Source organism: Chaetomium globosum, genomic scaffold, assembly GCF_000143365.1.
Source record: "Chaetomium globosum CBS 148.51 scaffold_4 genomic scaffold, whole genome shotgun sequence".
Taxonomy (NCBI): domain Eukaryota; kingdom Fungi; phylum Ascomycota; class Sordariomycetes; order Sordariales; family Chaetomiaceae; genus Chaetomium; species Chaetomium globosum.
The window spans coordinates 46,293-68,671 of record NT_165979.1 but is presented as its reverse complement, the minus strand read 5'-3'; the positions used below and the strand labels follow the sequence as shown (position 1 = coordinate 68,671).

General features: G+C 56.5%; 9 protein-coding genes across 9 annotated transcripts; 3 read left to right on the top strand and 6 right to left on the bottom strand.

The window, feature by feature from the left end:
• Nucleotides 1–46: 46 nt before the first annotated feature.
• CHGG_03725 (uncharacterized protein) lies at nt 47–2,053 on the bottom strand (the record flags this gene model as incomplete). The annotated part of the gene is made up of 3 exons (XM_001222938.1): nt 47–978; nt 1,046–1,443; nt 1,503–2,053. The coding sequence occupies 3 exons, from the start codon at nt 2,051–2,053 to the stop codon at nt 47–49; spliced, it is 1,881 nt and encodes a 626-aa protein (XP_001222939.1).
• Nucleotides 2,054–2,654: 601 nt separating this feature from the next.
• Nucleotides 2,655–3,627, bottom strand: CHGG_03724 (uncharacterized protein; the record flags this gene model as incomplete). The annotated part of the gene is made up of 4 exons (XM_001222937.1): nt 2,655–3,088; nt 3,144–3,232; nt 3,290–3,315; nt 3,388–3,627. 4 exons carry the CDS (start codon nt 3,625–3,627, stop codon nt 2,655–2,657), a joined length of 789 nt encoding a protein of 262 aa, XP_001222938.1.
• Nucleotides 3,628–4,464: 837 nt separating this feature from the next.
• Nucleotides 4,465–5,642, bottom strand: CHGG_03723 (uncharacterized protein; the record flags this gene model as incomplete). The annotated part of the gene is made up of 2 exons (XM_001222936.1): nt 4,465–5,439; nt 5,505–5,642. The coding sequence occupies 2 exons, from the start codon at nt 5,640–5,642 to the stop codon at nt 4,465–4,467; spliced, it is 1,113 nt and encodes a 370-aa protein (XP_001222937.1).
• A 1,287-nt stretch (nt 5,643–6,929) lies between these two features.
• On the bottom strand, nt 6,930–8,672 carry CHGG_03722 (uncharacterized protein; the record flags this gene model as incomplete). The annotated part of the gene is made up of 3 exons (XM_001222935.1): nt 6,930–7,265; nt 7,333–8,186; nt 8,249–8,672. 3 exons carry the CDS (start codon nt 8,670–8,672, stop codon nt 6,930–6,932), a joined length of 1,614 nt encoding a protein of 537 aa, XP_001222936.1.
• A 520-nt stretch (nt 8,673–9,192) lies between these two features.
• On the top strand, nt 9,193–9,510 carry CHGG_03721 (uncharacterized protein; the record flags this gene model as incomplete). The annotated part of the gene is made up of 1 exon (XM_001222934.1): nt 9,193–9,510. One exon carries the CDS (start codon nt 9,193–9,195, stop codon nt 9,508–9,510), a length of 318 nt encoding a protein of 105 aa, XP_001222935.1.
• A 1,398-nt stretch (nt 9,511–10,908) lies between these two features.
• CHGG_03720 (uncharacterized protein) lies at nt 10,909–12,642 on the top strand (the record flags this gene model as incomplete). The annotated part of the gene is made up of 1 exon (XM_001222933.1): nt 10,909–12,642. The coding sequence occupies one exon, from the start codon at nt 10,909–10,911 to the stop codon at nt 12,640–12,642; it is 1,734 nt and encodes a 577-aa protein (XP_001222934.1).
• Nucleotides 12,643–12,991: 349 nt separating this feature from the next.
• On the top strand, nt 12,992–13,480 carry CHGG_03719 (uncharacterized protein; the record flags this gene model as incomplete). The annotated part of the gene is made up of 1 exon (XM_001222932.1): nt 12,992–13,480. The coding sequence occupies one exon, from the start codon at nt 12,992–12,994 to the stop codon at nt 13,478–13,480; it is 489 nt and encodes a 162-aa protein (XP_001222933.1).
• A 2,160-nt stretch (nt 13,481–15,640) lies between these two features.
• On the bottom strand, nt 15,641–16,877 carry CHGG_03718 (uncharacterized protein; the record flags this gene model as incomplete). The annotated part of the gene is made up of 2 exons (XM_001222931.1): nt 15,641–16,763; nt 16,831–16,877. The coding sequence occupies 2 exons, from the start codon at nt 16,875–16,877 to the stop codon at nt 15,641–15,643; spliced, it is 1,170 nt and encodes a 389-aa protein (XP_001222932.1).
• A 1,198-nt stretch (nt 16,878–18,075) lies between these two features.
• Nucleotides 18,076–21,995, bottom strand: CHGG_03717 (uncharacterized protein; the record flags this gene model as incomplete). The annotated part of the gene is made up of 7 exons (XM_001222930.1): nt 18,076–18,502; nt 18,576–19,694; nt 19,785–20,386; nt 20,772–20,790; nt 20,851–20,977; nt 21,520–21,692; nt 21,877–21,995. The coding sequence occupies 7 exons, from the start codon at nt 21,993–21,995 to the stop codon at nt 18,076–18,078; spliced, it is 2,586 nt and encodes an 861-aa protein (XP_001222931.1).
• Between the last annotated feature and the right edge of the window lie 384 nt (nt 21,996–22,379).

Here is a 22,379-nt window from a genome sequence, read left to right as displayed (position 1 = left end):
GCGCGCCTTCCAGACCCAATCCACAACCACAAAGGGATCACTCCCCCTACACGCGACAAAGCCGACCATTCTGTGTCGGCAGCTCGCTCGTCGTCCGCACCGCCCACGCCTCACTGCCAGGCGTCGTCGGCGCCCAAAACACATGCCACGGGTCCCGCTCGCGCTTGATGCGCGCCAGCCTCTCGTAGTTGGACCCAAAGAAGCTGCGCTGCCAATCCGGCTCCTGGATATCCGCCTCGTTGAAGTACGCCCCACTACCGGGTGTCGCCGTGCGGATCGCCTCCATGTAGCCGTTCAGCCGGCGCTGCTCGGCCGCGCCCTGCGCCGGCGTCAGCGCGCCCATGTCGACCCGCGCGAACACGTCAGCGTGCATGACGGTGTCGCGCCACACGGGGTTGAGGCCGGCCGGGGCCGGGTACCCGGCCGCCTTGAGCGTCGGCGCCATGTTGAGGCCGTGGAAGGTGTACCCCCCCTCGACCGTCGCCCGGGCCGCCGCCATGGCCGCGGCGAAGAGCGTGCCGTTTTCGAAGGACGCGCGCGGGAACAACCGGGACGCGTAGTACCCGTTGCCGGGTTGGCCTCCGGTGTTTCCGGTTTGGCTGCTGTACACGCGGGTGGTTGGGGTGGTGATGGCGACGGGGATCCCGAGGTCGTTGAGGGTGCGGAGGAGCGGTTGTACAAAGGCGGTGGCCTCGTCCGGCGTTAGGCCGGGTAGCTGGACCTGGGTCTGCATTTGGTAGCGGTTCGCGCCTGTTGGGATGCCGTTGGTCCACAGATACCCCCCAGCGTCAGAGGTGGGGACTCCAAATGCGTAGACTTCGTTGAACCCTTTCCAGAATGTGTCGATGTCGGTGATCGTGACGCTGGGGCTCGGAGTCGTTGATACCGTATCGCCGACAGCAAAGTTAAAGCTCGCGATCGTCAAGTTGATCTGGGGGTGCGCTTTAACGATGGCCGAGGTGACAATCCCGTACGTGCCTATCTCGTAGGTCAGCAGTTGTGTTTGATATCCAAAACAGCGCAAGTTATGGGAACGTGAACATACTGCCTCCGCCCCCTCTCATAGCAAAAAACAGGTCTTCGTTTGTCTTGGGGTCTGCTGTTACGTATCGCCCGTCGGCCGTGACAACCTGCAGAGACAAGACCTGGTCGACGCCCAAACCATACTTGGAGCTGAGAGGAGAGTGGCCGCCTCCGGTTATCCAACCACCGTACGACCCGACCGTGAGGCAAGACGCCGCCGTCAATGTGATGTTGTATCGTTCGGCATTCGCAAAGACTTCCCACACTTGCAGCCCGGCACCCACGAGGGCAGCTGGGCCTCGGTAATTTCCGCCGGGCTGCTTATAGTTGGGAAGGAATTCAAAGCCCTTCAGGTAATGCGTCCAAACGCTAATGGAGCCCGCCCCTGTGTTCCGTCCGCCGGAGTCATGCCCGGTGTTCCTATCCAGCAACTGTCAGTCACATTCGGCGCTGAGTTGGTATTTGTTTGAAATACGCACTTGATCACAAGGCGGATGTTTTTGTTTCTGGCAAAATTGACCGCGGCCTGGACTTGTTTGACGTTTGTTGCGTTGACCACATAGACGGGGTATCCCCCCTGAGTACAGGTGCCGGTCGGATTTCGGGAGATGAGGCATGTGTTACCCTGGGGCCACTGCGTCAAGATAGTGAGGGGGTCATCCAGATAGAAGGTTGTGCGGCTCGCATTGTTGAGGAGGAAACTGCAGGTTTCGGCATTAAAGTTGGGTGACGTGCTGTAACACGCGGACGCAGCCGGGAGGGGGTTCAAGAGAGCACCTCCCAGGGTCTTATTGAGACGCGACCATTCGGATTCTTTGGGCCAAGATTTGTCTCCTGGAAAGGATTTGCACTCAGGCTGTGGCGTGGATGAAGTTGTACGTTTTACACCCGCAAACCCGACTTCTTCGAAATCACCGATGGCTTCAGTGGTCAGTTGAGTGTCGCTGGGGGCGTGGACCGAGCTTACAGCAAGCCCCTGAACACCCGATACGAGGTGAATAGCGGCCAGAAAAAGCGAAACTCGCCACATGGTGACAGTACTGAGTGAGTTAGTAGATGATACTACACTGCAGTGATGCCGGAGGGCGGATCATCTCTGTTAACTACCTCCCTACTTATAGGCCCCTTGTCTTTTCAAGGCATCCGGGAACAACTCACAACCCTGAATACTATCGGTCAGAGAAGTAGAACCGCTTACACCATCATACAGTAAGCGCAGGAACCCAACCATCGGGGACTTCAGGTCTGTGCGAGTACGACCAAAAAGGTGATTAAGGTGGCATGGCTCGCAGGTGGCGCAACCATTCAGCCCCTGGGCCGTCCCGCCTTGTGCAGCACATGGTGTCACTGCAGCTCTCAGCTTACTAGAGCGGGGTAGAACCGACCGAGAACCCCGAAGCGTATGTACATACGACACTTTGAACGTGTTTACCGCCACTGGCGCCACGAACAACTGGCGTTGTATAACAACGGAGGCTAGCGGTTTGAAGGCTCGCTTTCTAGCTCGGACTAGGACAACTTCACGGCTTCTAGTACTAACATCCGACACACCGAGTGAGGGCTGGACTCGCACCTAACCAAGGCTTGGATCATGGATGTCAAACTACTGTACCATTCAATGTCTCTCTTAATCACCTTCCCTTTTCGTTCAACTCATCCACACGGTGCAGGAACGCCGCAGACCTTTCCAGTTGCTCCTCATCCACGCTACCCAACCTTGCCCACCCGTCCACAGCCATGCGAGCGTATCTTGTAGCATTCACCATGTCTCCTTTCAGAAAGTAGAGATCTGCGAGGGTATCGTGGTAATCAGGCATGAAAGGCGGGGTCATGTCCCATTCGGAGACCTGAAGCCACTCTTCCGTCATGACAATTGCGTGTTGGTAATACTCTTGGCTTCTCGCATCGAGGATTGTTGATTTCAGACTCTTGACCTTTTCTCTCCAAGCTTCGGAATTGTCGGCATCCAATTTCGATGCGCGACAGAGCGAGCAGGCGCAGTTGAAACCCCAGTGGTCTTGCAAGTATTTTCGGCGTTCTTCCACTGGTGTTTCGAGAGGAACGTCTAGAATAGTTAGAATCATAGCATCAGTAGTCGGAACATGGCCATAACAACGTACAGCTCATGAAAATTTCCTCGCCTGGCTGAATAGCGCGGAAGGCCACCACTTCCATAGTCAACCGACGTTCTGAAAATCTGTAGTATGCGCTATCAAAAGTTGTTAACACATAACGAGCCTCCAAATTAGATCAAGAGCAAACTCACTTCGGTCTGCACGCATGGTTGATCCTCTACCGTGGGGGGCGATGTTCGTTAGCCAACACGAGCAACTACCGTCAACCTTCACCAGGCGCTCGACGTACCGCAGCCTCCGTGAACAAGCCGACGTGGACTTCGTCCTCGCCCACTGTGATGGTATTTGAGTTGGACCCCATGATTGCGTCCACCTCGTACTTTGACGAGCCCCGACTCAAACTGTAGACCCGGCGCCGGGTTTCTTCGGGTAACTGGTTTATAGCTTGTTTGATGATGCGACGCCGGTGATGCGGCTTGGTGTCGGCCAAGAACGGGATCGAAACAAGCACCGCCGGAACATCGACCATGATGATCTCTCCCCTCCGAATCAACCTGTTTGCCACCACACCTTGGCCTTTTCCTTCGACAGGGACGATATCATACGATGGCCCAAGGGAGTCACGCCGTTGGGCGACAAGCGGTGCTGGCTTATCCGAGAAGGCTTCGAGTCCAATCAGATGCGAGGCGCTGGTGGTGGTCGTCACCAGGCTGGTGCCGTGACCGTTGCGGAACTCAGTTGAAGTAAAGAGACAATCGATGCGGGACGAATTGTCCAAAGACACTTGGTTGATACATTTGGGGGGAAATGACCAGGACATGACGTTGTCATCCCCCTCTTCCACAATCCCGATTCTTCCTGGAACGGGACAGACACCGGATCTATTTTCCTGCAATCTGCCTGCAGGCTCGTTTAGGCATTGTGTTGAGTGGGCGAGAGACGACGTCACTAACGCCGCATGATAAAATAAGAATACCAAAACGGACGAGAGGCGCGTGCTGGCGAGCTGATGAGCAGAGCCGGAAACCCGAATTACCGACCCCGAGCCCACCATTTTGGATGTCGAGGGAGTTTAGCAATGGCCTGGGTCTATTGGAAAGAGTTGTGATTTCGACATAATAGTAGGTAATTCAGGGCTAGCTATCAAGATGCAATGTGTCCGTAGTGACAGGTTCCCACGATGCTTGCACGGCAGTATTGACAATACCCGGCGGCTAATTGCATCCGCGGCTGCAACATCATGGCATGCCCTGGTACTTGGAACATGGGACGATGAAACGCGTTGATCGCCCCGGATTTCAATTATTAGATCCACATTAATTATCCCCATCCAATACGCCCATTCTCCCATCACAGTCTCCCTCCCTCAAAAGAGGCCAAAGCAGTTGGCATAATAAGTGACGGTGGCGCTCCAATCCGAGAAGACGCCAACCACGCCCACATCCTGCGCCAGCACGTGCAGCAGGTTGTACACGTCGCCCTCGTTGTTGGTAACGTTTGCAATGCTGCTGTAGTAGTATCCACCTCCCGAACCATCACCCAGCCAGCCGCTGCGCTCCAGGCTCCAGGTAATAATCTTGAGGCCGACCTTCTTGGCCTCGCGGGCATACTCGCTCGGAACGATGGTGCCCTTCTCAACCGCAACGAGGTACGGTAGCGGGGGCGCGATAATCTTAACGCCCGCCTTGGCGTACTTCTTGAGGTTGGCCACCGCCTCGGGCATGGTCATGGCCGCGTCGGCGCTCTCGTCGAGCAGGACGGCCTGCTTGGCCCACTTTGGTTCCGCCTTGATCCAGTAGAGGAGGTCGTCGTACAGGAAGGACTGCAGCCACACGCGCTCCGGCTTGATGTTGGCGGCCTTGAACTCGTCGATCAGCTGCTGGGCGAACTTGGCCTGGGTGTAGTCGCTGCCGGCTGGGAAAGGCATGGGAACCTCAGGGGTCTTGAGCTCAGCGGTGAACTTGAGTCCCAGGCCGTCAACAAGCTCGACATAGTCGCGGAAGCTGAGCACACGGCTGCAAGTCTTGGCGTACAGATCAGTCCGATACCCAGGCGTGCCGCCGAGGAACTCGGCCGGTGTGGTGGCAGCGCTGTTGGAGGCGTCCATCTTGGCACACAGAGTCTCAATTTCCTCGAGGGTGAAATCCGAAGTGCAGCACTTAGCGGTAGCAGCGGCGCCGTTCGCCGCCGGCTTGAAGGGAACCGTGCACTTGGCATTGAGTTCCGGGATGGAGACCACGTTGGTGGTGGTGTGGAGGTCGCACTGGGCGTGGCGGCACACAAGCTTCTTGTCCTTGGTGAATGTGACATCGCATTCTTGAATACCGGCCCCCATTCTCGTCTGCCGCGGGGTTAGTGGCTTTGATTCGCAAGGAACGGCGCGGGAGATTGGGTATAGTTGCTTACCCCTGCCATGAGGGACCCGTGTGTATGCTCGGGGAACTGCAGCGTGCCGCCACCGCGGTGTGAAATGCTCCAGTCGCTTCGCTTCATCTCCTTTTCGGAGCACGAAGCAAGCTTCTGCTTCAACGGGCCATCGTCCATGTCGTCAACCAGCCAGTACGGGCGAGGGCCGAGCGAGATCCGTTTGACAGGAGTGACCTTCCCAGGGCCTGAGCTACATTCTTTCCCATTGTCGTGGGGAGCCGCGAGGCTCGGGATAACGAAGTCCGACCAGGCCAGGAAACGGATCGCTACCATCGCGAGCGGGTTGCGTGATCCGGGGGATGGTCTTGGGAACGGAAGCTCTGGGCGGGCGATCTCGAACTTCTGAGCTTTCGAAGCCGCGACATTCGCAGCATCGGGACCAGCCCATATATACACTTAGAGTTGCACAAGAACCAATTATAAACACGTGTGACAATCAAGTCGTTCGGTTCCCAATCCGCTCTTCGATGCACCCTCTCCGTTACCCCTGAACCCGGGAAGAATGCATCTTCGGCCCCAACATCGCTTCTCTCTGCACGTGGCTGGGGGTAGGATTGTTATCTTTCTAAATCTGGTATAATCTGCCAAGCGTGGGCCGCCTCTCGCCCAGAGGTGTGCTTCAATCTGCGCTGCTGATTGGTGGTGAGCGGATGAGAACACCAGCCGCGGATGCAGGTTGTGTAGGTTCTCGTTCCCAGGGGGACGAGGACCCGTGAAAATGAAAGGGCTTTCCTGGATAGCCAAACCCAATCGTAGATTCTCCATCTTACAAGGACGTCGAGATGACCCGGCAGCTTGGACTTTTCCTTGATCACTGAAGATCACATCGTTTGCAATGACCACGCCCGACTTTGGGAAACCATGAGGTAGCATCCCGACAACTCCATGCGGACTTGGCATCCCACGTGGGTTATTGACGCGGAAGACGGCATGCCTGAAGTGGACTGCAATGTGGGCACCTTAGGGAGTTAACTTGAGTTGATTGATGGCTAGGTTTCCCCAACACCGAGGTGTCCTTCAAGACAGATTGGGCGGATGAGCATCACAGCGCCGCGATTTCGTGTCGGCTCTGTCTTCCCCAAACCGGCAGCGCCAGTTTCACCATGTCCTCAAACCAACTCCTCTTCTGACCACCTTTTTTCCAGTTCTCACGCCAATATACCTAGGTACCTTGGATAAATCGTCGAGTGCTCTTATCTCAACGCCTTCGGCATCCCACCCCCGACCGACCCTCAGGGTTTTACCCCATTTCATGTTTCACATACGCTTGCTCCAGGAAATTAGGTGTACATATTGAATATGTATTTGAACGCTCGTTATATAAAAAAAAAAAAAAACCCACGTTCGCTATCATTTTCACATGCTCCAACCGCCCACCTTGTCATACCCTAGTGCTTCTAGTACTTACACCCGCGAGGCGGGCTGTGGGCTAACCTCCTCTAGAACAACGACTTCGGCGCTAGCCGAGTCGCCGTTATCCTCCTTGCCCTTTTCCCGAGGGATCTCACTGGGCCGCCAACCGGCGCTTCGCCACGGAGTGCACGTCTTGTCCCCGTACATCTCATCCACCTGCTCTAGCGACAACCCCTTGGTCTCGTAGATGAGGAAGTACACAAAGGCGATACACAGAAAGCAGGAGCCAAACCAGACAAAGAAGATCTTGCTTTGCAGGTTGGCATACCCTTCGCCGTAGTTGACCAGATACGGCGTCGCGTACGCAATAGCCCAGTTGAGTAGCCACTGTATGTCCAGATTCATGGTCAGCATTCATACTTTACGTATGTGGTCTTGACGGAAAGGTACATACGTTGGTGGCAGTCGTGATAGACAAACCCCTAGCACGGTGCTTTAGGGGGAAGATCTCGCCTGTGACCACCCAAGCGAGGGGGCCCCAAGTGGAGGCAAAGAAAAAGATGTAGATGCAAACAAACGCGATAGATGCCTTTTGCGCGGCAAGGTTAAACACGAGAATGTTACCGTCGGCATCCTGCCCGGTAGTGGTGGTACCGAGGACGGCCACAAGAAGTTGGCTGATGCTCATGCCGATGCCGCCGAGGAAGAGGAGAGGTCGACGGCCCCACGTGTCGGTCGCATAAAGACCAGGAATGGTGGATACGACGTTGACGCAGGAGGTGATGAGCGTGATGGTGAAGGCGTTGGATATGCCGGAGTTGCGGAAGAATTGCGTGCCGTAGTAGAAGATGAAGTTGATACCCGTAAGTTGCTGTAGCGCTTGAATGCCCATGCCCGTCAACTGCCTCTTCAGCATGCCGCCGCGGAAGCAGTCGAGATAGCCGGCCTCGCCTACGCTCATTTCATACTCGTAGCTGGCTTGGACCTCAGCAAGCTCGTCATGGACAGCGGCGTGGTCCTGCGGCAGCCGGCGAAGACGTCCAAGAGCCGACTTGGCCTTGTCCATTTGCCCTCGCTTAATCAGATAGCGGGGTGTCTCTGGAAGTAGAAGCATACCCACGATGAGGATGATGGACCAGGCGAACTGGACGGCGATGGGGATCCGGTAGGAACCTGTGTCCATGCGGAGATGTGTGGCATTGTCGACGACAGCAGCGAGGAGCAGGCCGATAGTGATGGCGAACTGATAACTCCCAACAATAGCTCCTCGGATCCATTTCGGTGCGGTTTCCGACTGGTATAGTGGGACTGATAAGACGTCATTAGCTATCCAGTATTCACTACCAAAGAGACAAAGATCTGGCACTCACCGAGCGCGGAGAGTAGGCCGACTCCTAGTCCCGCAAAGAAGCGCCCGGCAAGGAAGAGAGGGAGCGCAGTGGCCGCTGTCTGGAGCGCGACGCCAAGGTTGAAGACCCAACACGACGCAATGAGGCCCCAGCGGCGTCCGATGGTGTCACCCAGGAGCGGTGAGGCGAGGGCACCAAAGAAGGTGCCGGCGGACAATATGGACACAATAGCGGACGACTGCGAGGGTGACACGTCCAGGTGACCCTTGGGATCACGATAGCCAGTTGAGAAGAGGTCCCTCCAGTAGTCCATGGCGAGGATTCCGCTGATGGTACCCGTGTCGTATCCAAAGAGCACGCCGCCAAAGGCCACGAAGGCACTGATGGCGATGGCCGGCCATGCTGAGCCGGCCTCCCCAGGAGGTTTTGAGACGGCGAGGGGCATTGTGTTCCAAAGAGGACACGGCAAGTACCCCGATAGCAAACCGCAAAATTGAGAATGGAGGAGGGAGACGGACACAGGAGGCCGAGGCAGAGTTCATCGGCCCAGAGGCCTAGAGAGCTGAACCAATGCTGCAGGATCCTGCTTTTAAACCTGGGGGTGTTGGGCAGGTTGCGGCGAGTGCGGAGAATCCGGGGAACGAGGCAGAAGGGGAGGTTTCCCCGTTACTCCACGCCGACCGGGTGGAGGAGTGGTCCACTAAACGTGGTCATCCCCTTTGTCGGGTATTCCATGTTTGGTTTAGTGTTTCGCTATGCGGAGGATGGGAAGTGGTCGAGTACAAAGTACCTAATGCCGCGTGTGTAGGGGTAATGCACGTTCCTTTCGACTCCTTCGGCCAGATAACAGGGCGGGCGCTCCTCCCAAGGGGCAATCCTGGCTGTGGCCATGCTTGACGCGGCGAGGCCACGCTCCCTTGAGTGCACGGCGGTATGTATGTACATACATGGTGATGCGAGTAACTATGTCGGCGGTTGATCTCACACCCCAACCTCAAAGCTGGCCTTCCTGCTGTTCGATTTCGGCGGTGCAAGTCGCTCTCTGTTGCAGCCCGGAGCGTTGTAAGACCTCGTGGCTTCTGGGTTTGGCCGGTTTCGAGGCGCCGAGGATAGGCCCCGGAGAAGTGTCCCTGTTGGTCAAAGCTGAGCTTAAAGGGCCGATGGAGGGCTGTTGGCTATGGGCTTTCCTGCTGAGAAGCGGAGAACCAACGGGGCCACCTGCAAATGGGCGTGCCACGACAGGGAAACGGCACGGAGCTTGCCATGCAGAGGGCGCCACTTGAACGCAGATCATGGCACCTAGGGAGGCTAGTGCACGGCAGTGAGTCGGGAATCACCGAGCTGAGGCTCTGTGTCTTGGCTGCTTGACGATGACGTTCACTGTTCATCTGGTTAATGACAGCCTCCCTAGAAATAAGATGGTGCAGACTCCAGAGCGTCTTTCGTTGTATCTCGTTTTACAAGACCTGAGAGCTCGCTCATCAAAGTCAAGGTGCATGACTCTCCGGGTTTCCAGGATCTCGGACGATCTATCACAGCGATTCAGGAACAGGAACAGGAGGCGCTTACGGATAACGCGAAGACCCTCTCTCCTGCTCCATTTTGTTTCCATGAATCGGCCCTGTTGGCCCCTGTTGGAGCATCACGGACCCACTTGACCTGAACAACGTCGTGCGAGATTCGGACCGATTGTTCGACTTCGCCGTGTTCACCAACGGCAAATATAGTAGACGGAGCGACCGCAGAAGATTCAGTGTGGCGTGCGTAGTTATTATCCCTCTCTTTTTCGAGAAGGAGCCGGTCTCGATGTTGTTTTTGTTAGGTGGTGTTGGGGCAAAATGGGATGCCGATTAAGTATAGTTGTGTAATTACCTGCGTACCTGACATGGTACGTTCTTCCAAGATCGGCGAGGAAAGTGTTGAGCCGGTACGTTACCTAGGTACCTACCTAATGTAGCGTACGTTATGGAGAGACCCGGGCATGCTCTGCGCCCGTTTCTGGTCTGATCTAGCCAAAAGCATCCGCCGCCTTGTGGTGCGGGTAGAAATGGAAAATAATAAGCGGAGATAACTGACCGGCGGGAGCCGTCATTTGTTTATAATGAGCCGTGGAATGATTTGAGGTGGACTCCGGGTTTAGGGGCCTGGACAAACTTCCATGCACGGCCAGGTTTGATCAGGTACCTTACCTCCCATGCATGTACAATCGATACCGCGTAATGCGACACGCGAGTAAACCAGTCAGGAATGGGGGGCTGTATGTGATGCCTGTACATATCGGTGAGAGTAGGGAATCTATATTCGTAGTCTTGTTCTTTGGTTTGGACACCGCGATGATGTAGACAATGGAAGGTCCTTTGGCAAAAAAGTTCGACTTCCCTCGAATTTCCTGTTGGTAATTATCTCAGGTGGGATGAAACGCAATCCCGACGTAGAGGGTTAGGGTTTTGCTTTTTTGGCGTGGGCGGCTGTTTGAGCCACACGAGGTGGCCGTTGCACATCCGCGCAGAATGGAAGGTCATGTGGCTTTCCTCCAACGGGGACTGTATTCCGTCTGATACTCTCGCCACCGGTTTGAAAACAAAACCTCACGCCCATAACCAAGATTGCCATTTCAAGTGGCTTTTCCCGTAATTTATTCTTTAATAAAAAAAAATTATTTCTTTCTCCCCGCCATCGCCATGACTCTCAGCCCGTGTTCCAGCAACGGGGGAAAACGGCTGGCGGCGGGTAGTCCGTACTACGATCTCGGGCGACACACGCGTCGCGTAAGCACCAGGAGTGCAGATGCCCAAACTTGGTTCGATCGCGGGCTGAACTGGGTTTACGCTTTCAACCACGCCGAGGCTGCCGCGTGTTTCGGACAAGTGGTACTTCACGATCCCGGCTGCGCCATGGGTTACTGGGGTGTTGCATTTGCAACGGGCCCCAACTACAATAAGGGTTGGTCGGCTTTTGATAAGGAGGACTTGTCACAATCTTTGGCAACATGTTACAATTTCTCCCGCAAAGCCCAGGAGATGTCCGCGTCCGCGACCCCTGTCGAGCGGGCCCTTATCGACGCTCTCACGTATCGTTTCCCTTCAGCTACAACGCTCGTGGACCTGGGGTCGAAATCCGTTCTCGCATACGCCGATGCCATGAGGCAAGTGGGCAAGGATTTTGGCGAGCAGGATCTGGACGTCACTGCCCTCGTAGCGGATGCCCTGATGAACACGGCACCTTGGAAACTTTACCGGGCAAAAACCGGCGAACCCAATCTCAATACCCCCGTCCTTGAAATACGCGGGATGCTCGAACGCGGTATGACGCTACCTGACGCAAGGTATCATCCCGGTATCCTCCATATGTACATCCACCTCGTTGAGATGTCTAAGATGCCCGAGGACGCTGTCAACGCGGCCGATTACTTGCGAGGCCTGGTCCCCGATGCCGGCCATTTGCGCCACATGCCCAGCCATATCGATGTTCTTGTCGGGGACTACCGGCGAGCTCTTCACACCAATCTAGAAGCCACTATTGCCGACGACAGGTACTATGCCCGGGAGGGCGGGAGAAACTTTTATTCCTTCTATCGGATGCACAACTACCACTCTCTCATATACAACGCCATGATGGCCGGTCAATCCCAAGCCGCCCTTGACGCCACCACTCGGATGGAAGATACGATCACCGAGACGATGCTTTTGATGACCTCCCCTCCGATGGCGAGCTGGCTGGAGTTCTTCAAGTCGGTTCGCGTTCATGTCCTCATCCGGTTCGGCATGTGGGAGGAGCTGAAGCAGCTGCCAGTCCCAGAGGACAAGGAGCTCCACTGCGTCACCGTCGCCATGACGTACTATGGGAAGGGCATTGCATATGCGGCTACCAACGACGTCAAGGCCGCAGTTGGATACCAAGACGTCTTTAGGGACGCGGCAAGGCGCGTGCCGCCCAGCCGCCTCGACTTCCCCAACAAGGTCGTTGACGAACTCGCAGTTGCAGCAGCTATGCTAGAGGGAGAGATAGAGTATCGACGCGGCAATTACGAGGTTGCTTTCAAGAGCTTGCGCCTCGCCATCGCGCGGGATGACTCGCTGCTTTATTCAGAGCCCTGGGGTTGGATGATCCCCTCACGCCACCCATATGCCGCGCTACTGCTCGAGCAGGGGCACGTCGATGAGGCTGCCAGGATCTACGCCGATGACCTCGGTCTCGGTGCCGGTCTCGTCCGAGCCCACCAGCACCCAAACAACATCTGGGCCCTACACGGTTATCACGAGTGCCTTCGACGCCTAGGGCGCACCGCCGAGGCGAGCATCATCCGCAAGCAGTTGTCACTTGCTCTGGCAGGCGCCGACATCAAAATTGAATCGTCGTGTTTCTGTCGATTGAAGCCGACGGATGATGGCGTTACCAAGGGTTGTCGTTTATAGCATCAATTAATATTTTTGGTAGCATAGGATCTTGTATACTGGATTTAGAGAGGAGATAGATGATACCCAATACAGCGCTTTTTCTTCTTTTGGTCTTGGTTTTTAATCCCATTTTACTTCTTTTGGTCCTCATGTTTTTCCCCATTGATGTCACGGTTTGGGCGGCGGAAGCCACAGTGCCTCCTTCGTTGTGTGCATACTGTATGTACGGACGGGCACTTGGTATAACTGTGCGGGGTACTCCCACCCAAATCATCCCACCGCATTGAGCTCCCCAACCGAACCCTGTCCACGACCGTTGTGGATCGGGTAGCTTTGCTACGCGACTGTTGCGCGACTGCTGCTGGACATGTCGTTTCCTAATACCTACACGCACCGCAAGGTGGCCGAGACCAAGGCCAAGTCATGCGACATTTGCTTCAAGATTAGTTCCAGCGTGTTGATCACCCCCGACAACAAGGTTCGCCCAATTGCCCTGCCCGACACCTCTCTCGAGCCAACATGGACACGGTCTGACAACCTGCAGGACTGGTTTTACGTCTGTCCCGCACATCTAAAAGACACTGGCTTCTGTACGCCCAAGATCGACCAGGCAGCCATCGAGGCCCGCAAGAAGCGCGAGCTGGACGAGGAGATCGAGCGAGTGAAGAAGGAATACGAGGAGAAACAGAAGAAAAAGAAGGAGAAGGACGAGAAGGGAAACAACAAGCACGATAAAAAAGACGAGAAGAAGGATGACACGAAGGATGGAACAGGCGAAGACAAACAAAGCACACAGGACAAGTCCGAATCGGTCAGCGACTCCAACCCCCCTATCGCCCTCGTCCCCTGTGGCTAATGTTCTGCTTGCTGCAGACCCAAGAAGGTGCGACCACCTCGCCGGTGGTTGAAGAGGAAGAACCCCGCGTGTTCGAGTTGAAGAGGTGGGAAACTTTCCTTGTCCCCACCATTCCGTTTTGCTGACGGCCACTTGCAGCGCCTTCTACCAACAACGGGTTAATAGAAAGAGACAAGCTGAGATCGCCAAACGTAACCACGAGCGCATGCGCGATCCCACCTTTTTCCCGTCCGTCCCTAAGAACCTTCCATGATGAAGGGTCCCGGCAAGCACACGAGACCGAATCAGCACGCGTCTCCCCGGACACCAGGAAAGAGTACCGGGCCAGCATGTCCTAAGTGGGGGCCATCTGATGCTTCCTTCATGGCTTGTTGCTGTGATGCTCCCCACACTCGAGGGTCACAGATCATTCAAGGGCAAGAATAACACGGGTAAGGCGAGCATGCACGCCTGGTATGCGTTCGGATTTCGGCTCTGCGCTGGTGGGGCTTCCCGGGCCTGTATCGGTTGCAAGCGTCCTGTGTGGTATTTCAGCACCTGGCCTTCCTCGGCCGACTGCAGCATCACGGCCGCGGCGAGCGCCCGCCGGGAACCGACCGTCTTTCCCCGATTTCTGCATCGAGACCCTTTCGCCGCCTAAGAACTCGGTGGAGGGATGTATGGACTGTCTGAGCTGCACTCTCGGGTCACCTCGACTGTTCGTGGAGGACGTTCTTTTTGCTGCCACCCGGCATTTGCATAAGAGCCCCCCACTTGGCGATCCGATGGCCGACTTGGGTTGCCCACATCACAAAATGCAGGATCTTTGCATCCTTCTCCAACGGCTCGAATAGACGTCAGATTGGCTAATATGTCGCTTGGACGGCTCAGTTCCTCGTCATTTGTATGTAGCATCTCTTCGTCGCCAAGACGTTGTGCAGATTGGCTGCTCCTCGCCTCGGCGTATTATTACCCCATCTGACAGCGATCTCAACAACCGGGACGATGAACGTGCTTGTCCACAGTGATGTGAGCCCGGAGGAAAGGGTCCCACTCCGCCGCAGGAGGATCAGTTCCCTCGGACGAGCTCGGCGACGGCCGGAGACAAGAAGAAAACGAAGGAAAACGGATCCTTCGTCACGACGGTCTCAACCCCTCCTGAACTGTCTCGCATATGACGGTTGCATCGGAGACGCATGTCCGCGTCTTCATGAAAATTTAGCGCTTACTGTGTGCTGTCACCACACAACACCCGTCTCGATGACTGGCTTCCTGCACAGTCAGCCGGTTGCAATACCAACCCTGATGCATGCCAAACAACCTTGGCTCTCATCAGTCAGCGATGGTTCTGCGTATGAGGTGCTCGCACCGGTTTCGGAATACGCGCTAGGTCTGTCTAGCTTGTTGTTGAAGACGATGGGCTCTTAACATCAAAGGGAGCGGGGACGGCGTGTGAGGGAAACGTTGGCACAATCAAGACGAGCAGGACATCAAAATTACCAGCAATACCCAAGCAACGAGTTCAACAGTTGGAGAAAGAAGAGGCAATTTGTGACCTTGAGCCCGGAGCCACTACGGGCAAAGTAGAAGAAGCCTTCAGCTGTTCAGCATGGGGTGAAGCCCGCCTGGGCCCGGTTGGGGGTGGAAGATGCTGGGATTGGAAGAAGAAGGGGAGGGGGGAAGGGGGGGAGGATGGCTACGAGGTGCCTCGCCTTGGGAACTTGCAGATAGGTGCGTTGGCGCAACCTCTTGTCCGTCGTGTGCATCCGTCCCGACTCGGGAACCAAGCCGATCTGCCACAACTGCCCGGGGCTCGAGATGGCGGGCCAGGTAAACAAACATTAAATATCTAAGGGGATGCGAAAACCATTAGGGTATGCGACCGGGGAGGTTCTATATAAGGGCAGCGTGTGCGTCAATCAGTCCAAGGTCGTCCCAGAGCATCCGGGTTTGCCACTGCCTCTAGCATTAGCAAGGCATGTAGAACTCTACAGCGAATCTTAAGATCAGGAATTTGTCTCAAGGCTTCCTGTTAGTCACCTACCTTCGGGTCTAGACAAAGCGCATATGCATCTGTATGTAGTACGCTGCGCTACCGGGCTCATGACGCATCGCAACCTGCGGGGTCGTCCAGGCTGTGGCGGGAGGAGCGGCGTGTTACTCAGATCCCGGGCTCCACCATCACAGATTCCCTTTGTACCTCTCGGCGACGTGGTCGGGCGTTGCCGCAGGGGGCACTCTTGCAGCCCCTGGTGGCATGCGGATCCCTAGGGCAGCCATCCGCTCAGTAACGGCACCGGCTCCAGCGCCCTGCCTCCCCTTGACAACTTTGTCGACCTTGCTGTTCTGCAACGAGAAGGCCGGGGCAACCCACTCGCCGCAGCTACACTTGAACCCCTGCCAGGCGTACCGGCCGATAGAAGCCGAGCACTTGGCATTTGGACATATCAAGCGGCCGTCGAGCGCGCCTTCGTCCAGGATCGGGCGCATCCATGAAAGCGCCTCGATGAAGAAATGGGGGCAATCCGCCCGGCCCACCTCGTCCGTGCCGTGATGCGGTACGATAAAGGGACCCGTGGCTAGCACACGCCGGCATTTCTTACATCTGAGCTCTATCCCCGTAGAGGCCTCCGTGGCCTTAACAGCGCCCCCAGTTGTCTCCTCATCCTCGAAGCGTATCCATTCGGGAGCTCGCCCGATGCGCGCCGCGTCTTCAACCTCCCGCTTGTACAGCCAGCGTTGGTATGTGGGCTCCTTCTCGACCGCGTCGTCGCTGCCGGCCGGGCAGCCCATGTCCCACCATATTTCGAGTTGGCGCATGAAGCCGTCGTTGGGCTCGGCTAGGGGCCGGGTCTTGCGTACCCATTCCACCGCTTGTGCGACCGCTTGTTGGGCTGTTGTCGTCGGCTTCGCTTTGCCGAAACGGTGCGGGTGTTTCCAGAGGAGGTAAGCCACCACGGCGGTGGCGGAACGCGACTTGCCCATGGCACAGTGCACGAGGACAGCGCCGGGTGATGATGGCGCAGCGGAGTCGGGTGATGGTGTTATTTCGGTTGTCGATAGGGCTTCGCCGTTGTTGTCGTTGTCGGGTGTGGACTTCCCGGGATGGAGACCGCGGTTGATGAAGCGTACCAACCTGGGGAGTTGCACGAGGATGTCCTGGTCGTCCATGTCGTCGATGTCGATACTGAGGTGCTCGACATTGCGGAATGCGTCGTCGTCTCGGTTTAGAGTGTATTTGATGACTGAGAGAATGTGGGTGATATTGTGTTCTTGGAGCCGGGCACGATTGATACCGAAAACGCTGCGGCAGCCACACGTTAGTTTTTCCTGTTTCCCAATTGTGAGACGATTTGGACATGCTCACTCACCCTCCGACATACAGCTCTTCGTGGCCGTTGATCCGGTTTACAGCCATATTTTCGCGGGGTTATAGTGTAAAGGAGTCACACAACTTGCCTTACTTTGGGTTTCATGGTCCGAGTCAAAATTATTCTGGCTTGTGACAGCAGCCGACAATTTGCTGCCCCGCGACCGCCGACTGAGGGGTAACTTGGACCCCTGTCAGGGGTCTGAAGTGGGGCCTGGGTTGGGTCAGCCCTGTCACAGAAACATGGATGCGAAGGCGATTGTGTGCCGGACCTCCACTACTTGGCGGGGCAAAGGCACACCAGACAACCACGCAGAAAGACAAACGACCAATTGGAAAACAGATAGTTATTGGTACTTTTCTATGGTTCATTGGCATGGTCGGTCATCAAGAGGATAAAAAAATGTGTCACCGTCAAATGCGCCGGATACGCCCCAGAATTCACCATCTGCAGGAAGTGAGGGTGCGCCGTTGAGCCGTTGCCAAAACCATACTGGGGAGAAAAAAAAAACAGGATGTACAGCTTTGCAGGGGCCCCAAAATCGGTCATAAAACACCCTCCAACCAAGCCAAGAGACGCCGCTTTGATGTAAACTAATGTGAGCTCGGACGATTCGTAATCCGGTAGCTATCGCATGCTAATGCAAATGCTCAGGTCGTAACTTCGTTCGGCGCGGCAACCCTCGTCGTAATTGAGGGTTGCCGCGTGGGTGGTAAAAGTGTCGGTGTGCGCTGCTGCAATGAAGTGCCCGTGGTCGAGACACTCCGCCCTAATGGAGCTTTTTTGGCACCGGTGGTTCGTTAGATATGGCCACCGAATCGTCAACGGCTCGCTCGGGTGAGAGGGGGTTCAGATGATCCGAAAAATAGCAAGCCCTTGTCCCAGGACTGGGTCCGCGGCGGACTTGCATGAAACGGTCTGGCGCTGCGTCAATGTCGTTTCTTTGGCAGGGTTGAACGCGCGCAACGATCCTGGATCTGGGCGAGGCAACGTCGCATCATCTCGCGCCGGCCATCTCCGCCACAACGACTGGATCGGCCAAATCTCCTCTCGCCCCACTTTGGAATTCCGAAAGGAGACAAAATACCCAGAATCGAGACCGAGGTGGCCAAGACCCGGCCCCGGGTTTCGCTCAGAGAGATTCCGACGAGATATTCGTGCTGGTAAAGGAAGCTTCCAAACAAGCATCCCAAACCACAAACCTTGAATCCCCCCCACATCTTATCCGCGATGGGGAGGAGGGCTTCATCTCGTGGGAACGGGCGGGTCCTCTTCCAGCATGCAAGCGTTTTCGAGCATGTTGGTCCACTTGCCACTGGTGCCCGCATGGCTGTGCTTGAGGTGCTGGCGGAAATGATCTGCTCGGTAGAACTTCTTGCTGGAGTTGCACTCGCGGAATTTGTGCACGTCCTGGAGATGGCGGGCGCGGTCCTCCCAGTCCTGTTCGTCTTTTCCGCTCCTGAGGAACTCCTCGCCGCAGTATCCACAGACATCCGCCTCGCCGGGCCTCGTTGTGCTGTCGTGAAACGCCCGCGCGTACGCGGTCAAGGCCGAACATGACCAGCTGTGTCGCCGGACATGGAGCGAGTTTTGATGTCTCTCGGCTTCGTTCTTGTTTTTGAAGCGGTTGCCGCAGAATGCGCATCCGTACTGTTTCTCAGCCTCGTGCGCTCTAGTGGGGGTAGCGGGGTTAGTTAGACGACTGCGACAATCCCAGAGCGTGGATGTAAGGACCAATAGCATACCTCAACTCTTCTTCGGTCTCGAACTTTTTGGGTTTCTTCGGGCAGCACTCGCACATATACGGACCCTTGAGCTTGGCGGCCAGGCTGCTGTGGTTTTTGGGGACATCAGCAATCTTCCTTGGGGAGGCGACGGTGCGCGTGACCTGTGCTGGTGAGGGCTGTTCGCTAGGCGATCGATTATGTGGTGAGAGCGCACCGACGGTCCGTCCGATTGAAGGGCGCGGAGAAGCGGATATGCTTGTTGGCGGCGGATACGGGCTGCTGCAGGCCTTGGGGTCGGTTGGGGACAAGCCAGCCGGGGAAAGGGCGTTGGGTGAGCGCCGCCCAAAGGAGCCCATGCTTGTGATGCTGCTGGCGGTGAGGTTACTTGCGAAGCTTCCGCTTCGGCTGACCGAGGACACGCTCGACAATGAGTTTTGAGGTATCGCCAGGAGCCGCGGCGTAGGTGAGCCCCGAGTCATTAAGCCACCGTCTCTTCTCCTCAGCAACTCATTTGCTACCGCGGCGTCATCGCTGGGCGGCGATGAAGCCCGGCGTTTCTGGCCCGGTTGATAACAGTCGCGTTCCCTCTCTCGTTCCCGCTCTCTGTCCCGATCCCTATCCCAGTCTCTTTCCCGCCACTGGTCTTCAATCGCAAGGCTCCGCATGCGTGTTGTTTCCTCCATGGGAAAATCAACGTCATCTTCCCGGCCGTCGTAACCCCCGTAACCGGTGTGGCCCCCCTCATCTGCCGCAAGGACCCCGTGCATCCTGCGAGGCCGCGGGAGTGGCGACCGATCGTAGTCACTACCGTCGGTTCCCAAGGGTGAACGGTGATCCATAGAACCCCGCCCGTGATGTCCAAAGGGTGCGGCGATCGGAGATGTGGCGGACATGGCTCCGGGAGACTTGGTGAAGGTCGAGTCTAGGTATGGCTGTCTGGTTCGGTGGGGCAGAGAGAGAGTCGTCAGCTGCGCGTGGTGGGGGCGAGCCCCCGGCAGGTCGTTGACTGACGCGCTGAGACCTGGGCGCCGGCCGGGACGGTTAAGCTTGTCGAGCATCGAGTGGTCTATGGAGTCGCCGTTTGGGCGGAAGCTCTTCATAGTGTGGTGACCAAAAGGCGAGGGGAAACCCGAAGACCTAGTAGAGGATGGAAGATCGCTCGGTTAGCTCACCTGGGCGTGCACGCCGTGAAGGGCGCGGCAGGTATTATGGGTGGCCTGGACAAACCTGAAGCTTTCAAAACTGTGATATCCGTCGTCGGAAATGTCACTCCTAAAGGACACATCCCTTCGTTTGAAGCTATGCCCAAACGAATCGGCACCAGGGCTGCCGTAGTCGTCCCTGCGCATGCTCTCTTTGAATTGCAGCGTTGGGTCGACGGGCCCGCTGATGGGGACCAACCGTGGCGGGGGAAGAGGCGGAGGCGCGTTGATGTAATCCGTACCGCGTATCGCCATGGGATTTGAAGCGGCCGAGGGCGAGAGGTTGTCTGCGAACGGGACAGCTCGACCTGAGGGTCCAAAGGGTCTGGAGAGGGTTTCGCTGCGACCAGTTGATATGGACGGGAGAGGGCCGGGACTGGGGCTCATGTCTCTTCCCCCGTACCCCCGCGAGGGCGCCTGAATGGGGATGGCGGCCATGACGTTGGGTTTGGACTTCGTGGCAAGGGAAAGAGCAAGCGTGTGAAAGACGACGGCAATGTCAACGTGCGCTGAGAGCCCCAGCGGGAAAGGGGGGCAGCGAACGAGCTGAAGTGCAAGGCGACGCTTCGCCTTGCCACCGGCGCCGATTCCGACGAGGTCCTTGGCTGAGCCGAAGCCGTACCAAGCCTGATCTCACAGCGGACACGGACACTGGGCCCTGCAACTGGCGGCTGGCAGGGAATCGCAATTCTTGAAGCCTCAGCTGCTCAGGCGTCCGAAGAGAGCCGGTCTTGCCGTGCTCTCGTTCTGGGATTGGTTGCGGTGGCAGCTCAATCCAGCGCACAAGCAACTGGAACACCCCGCGTGCATGGGAGCAAGACGAATGAGGGCAGAAAAGAGACCAGAGTGCGGAGGGCGGCGGTTGATAATCAACAAATTAGGGAGCTCGTGCGATGCAGGAAACGGCCAAAAAATAAAAGCAGGCGGCGGTCCGCCTACTGCGACAGTGCTGGCTCCCAGGCCATTGGGACGAGGGCGGTGGTGGTGGAGAAATTGTGTGGGCTGGGGTCACCGTCCTTGCCGGGAAATGCCTGCCAAAAGAAGTGGAGGTTTGGCACGACAGGGCGTCGCCGGCCGGTGGGTTCAGCTACCTAGGCGTGGGGCCGCACGGCAATGGGCCAAATATGTGCGGCCCCCGCTGAGCGTCCTGGGTGTCAGCTGCAGTAATCAGCAGCCGGTCGCTGGCTAAGGTGGGAGGGAGGTTGAGAGCCTGGAAACCTGGAAAAGAGGGAGCAGCCCCAATTTGTCGTGTCACTTGCCCGGAACCTGAAAGTACCGGGAGGTGCCTTTGTGGGCATGCTGGGGTGCGCCGTTCCGCCCGAGTCGTTCATCTATCAACTGCTCATGTATCCACGATTCGTCCCTGCCATGTACGCAGGGTCGTAGGGCTGGGTGGCCGCGCGGGATGTGGCGGGCAGAGGGGACGGGACGCACAGAAAAGATGGAAGGACGGAACACACGGAACCTGGAAGCGCGCGAAGGCGGAACGAGGGTACGAAAGCGAGGGCCCGTTTTGCAAAGTTGCAGCGGAATATTGCCCTGCGCTGGCTTGCAAAGCGCGGATTGGAAGGAGCGAGCTGCAGATGCCCCATCCTCGGCACCATTGGCTCGCAGCACGCATGGCATCGCACTCAGAAGGTCGCGTCATCCAGAACGGTTTAAGCCCGGCCCACTCCCCCACTCAACCCAGTCCGCTGCTTCAGCCCTTTTTTGTGAAAACGGCAGGGATCCATAATTGGCGGATCTGCAAGGTTACTTACTGGGTTCCTTTGCGATCAACAAATCCATTCCCTGCCTCCTGCGCGACTTGAGCACTCTCGAGGCACAAGGAACTGGCCGTGTGGGAATCATGAGTCCTTGGGGAAGAACTCGCACGGACAACTCCACAAGGCGTTGTTTGGCGGGGTGTTCCAGTTGTTCGAGCGCGTCCACTCTAGCTGCTCACTCCATGCAGTTACCTGGCTTACCTGACTGCGCGGCCTGCCTCCGTCAGATTCCCAAACATCCTGCCAGTCGAAGGTTGTCGTTAATTTGCGGCAATATTTGAACAGGGCAGGACCTAGTTAGTTGGTGGCAGGCAAATGAGGAGGAGGTGAGTGTCGGCGTCTGCTCATGACTCCGTGCCTCCGGGCATTGGTGGGGTCTCGGTCTTGCCTTGCTGGGCAGAAAAGGGGTCACCGCCTGTGGGGAAAATCCTTGTCTCAGGGATGAGATGGGATGGGACAGTTCGGACCATGGCCGATGTCTTTCGCTTTTGAGCGTTCTTTTGTTGGCTTCCATATAGTTAACCACCGAATGGAGAAACAACGAAGCTGTCCTGGTTTTAAAGGTTTGCAGCGGACTCCGGTCGATTGCCGCCAATAAGTACCCAAGTAGCAGAGAGTGACATCCCAGTTTTTATAGAGCTTGCTTAAAACTCCCTTTTTTTTCTTTCCTTTTTTTTTTCTAGCCGTCAGCCCGTCAAACGAGTGACAATTGCCACTGTGGGTACGCGGTCGGAATGGACATACAAGTATATTGCCTAACTCTTACACAGACTGGATCGAAGAAAAAGAAACTGCACGCCTCCATAGGTACCAGGTAACTAACACAAGCGAGGTAACTGGTGGGACCGCGCTTT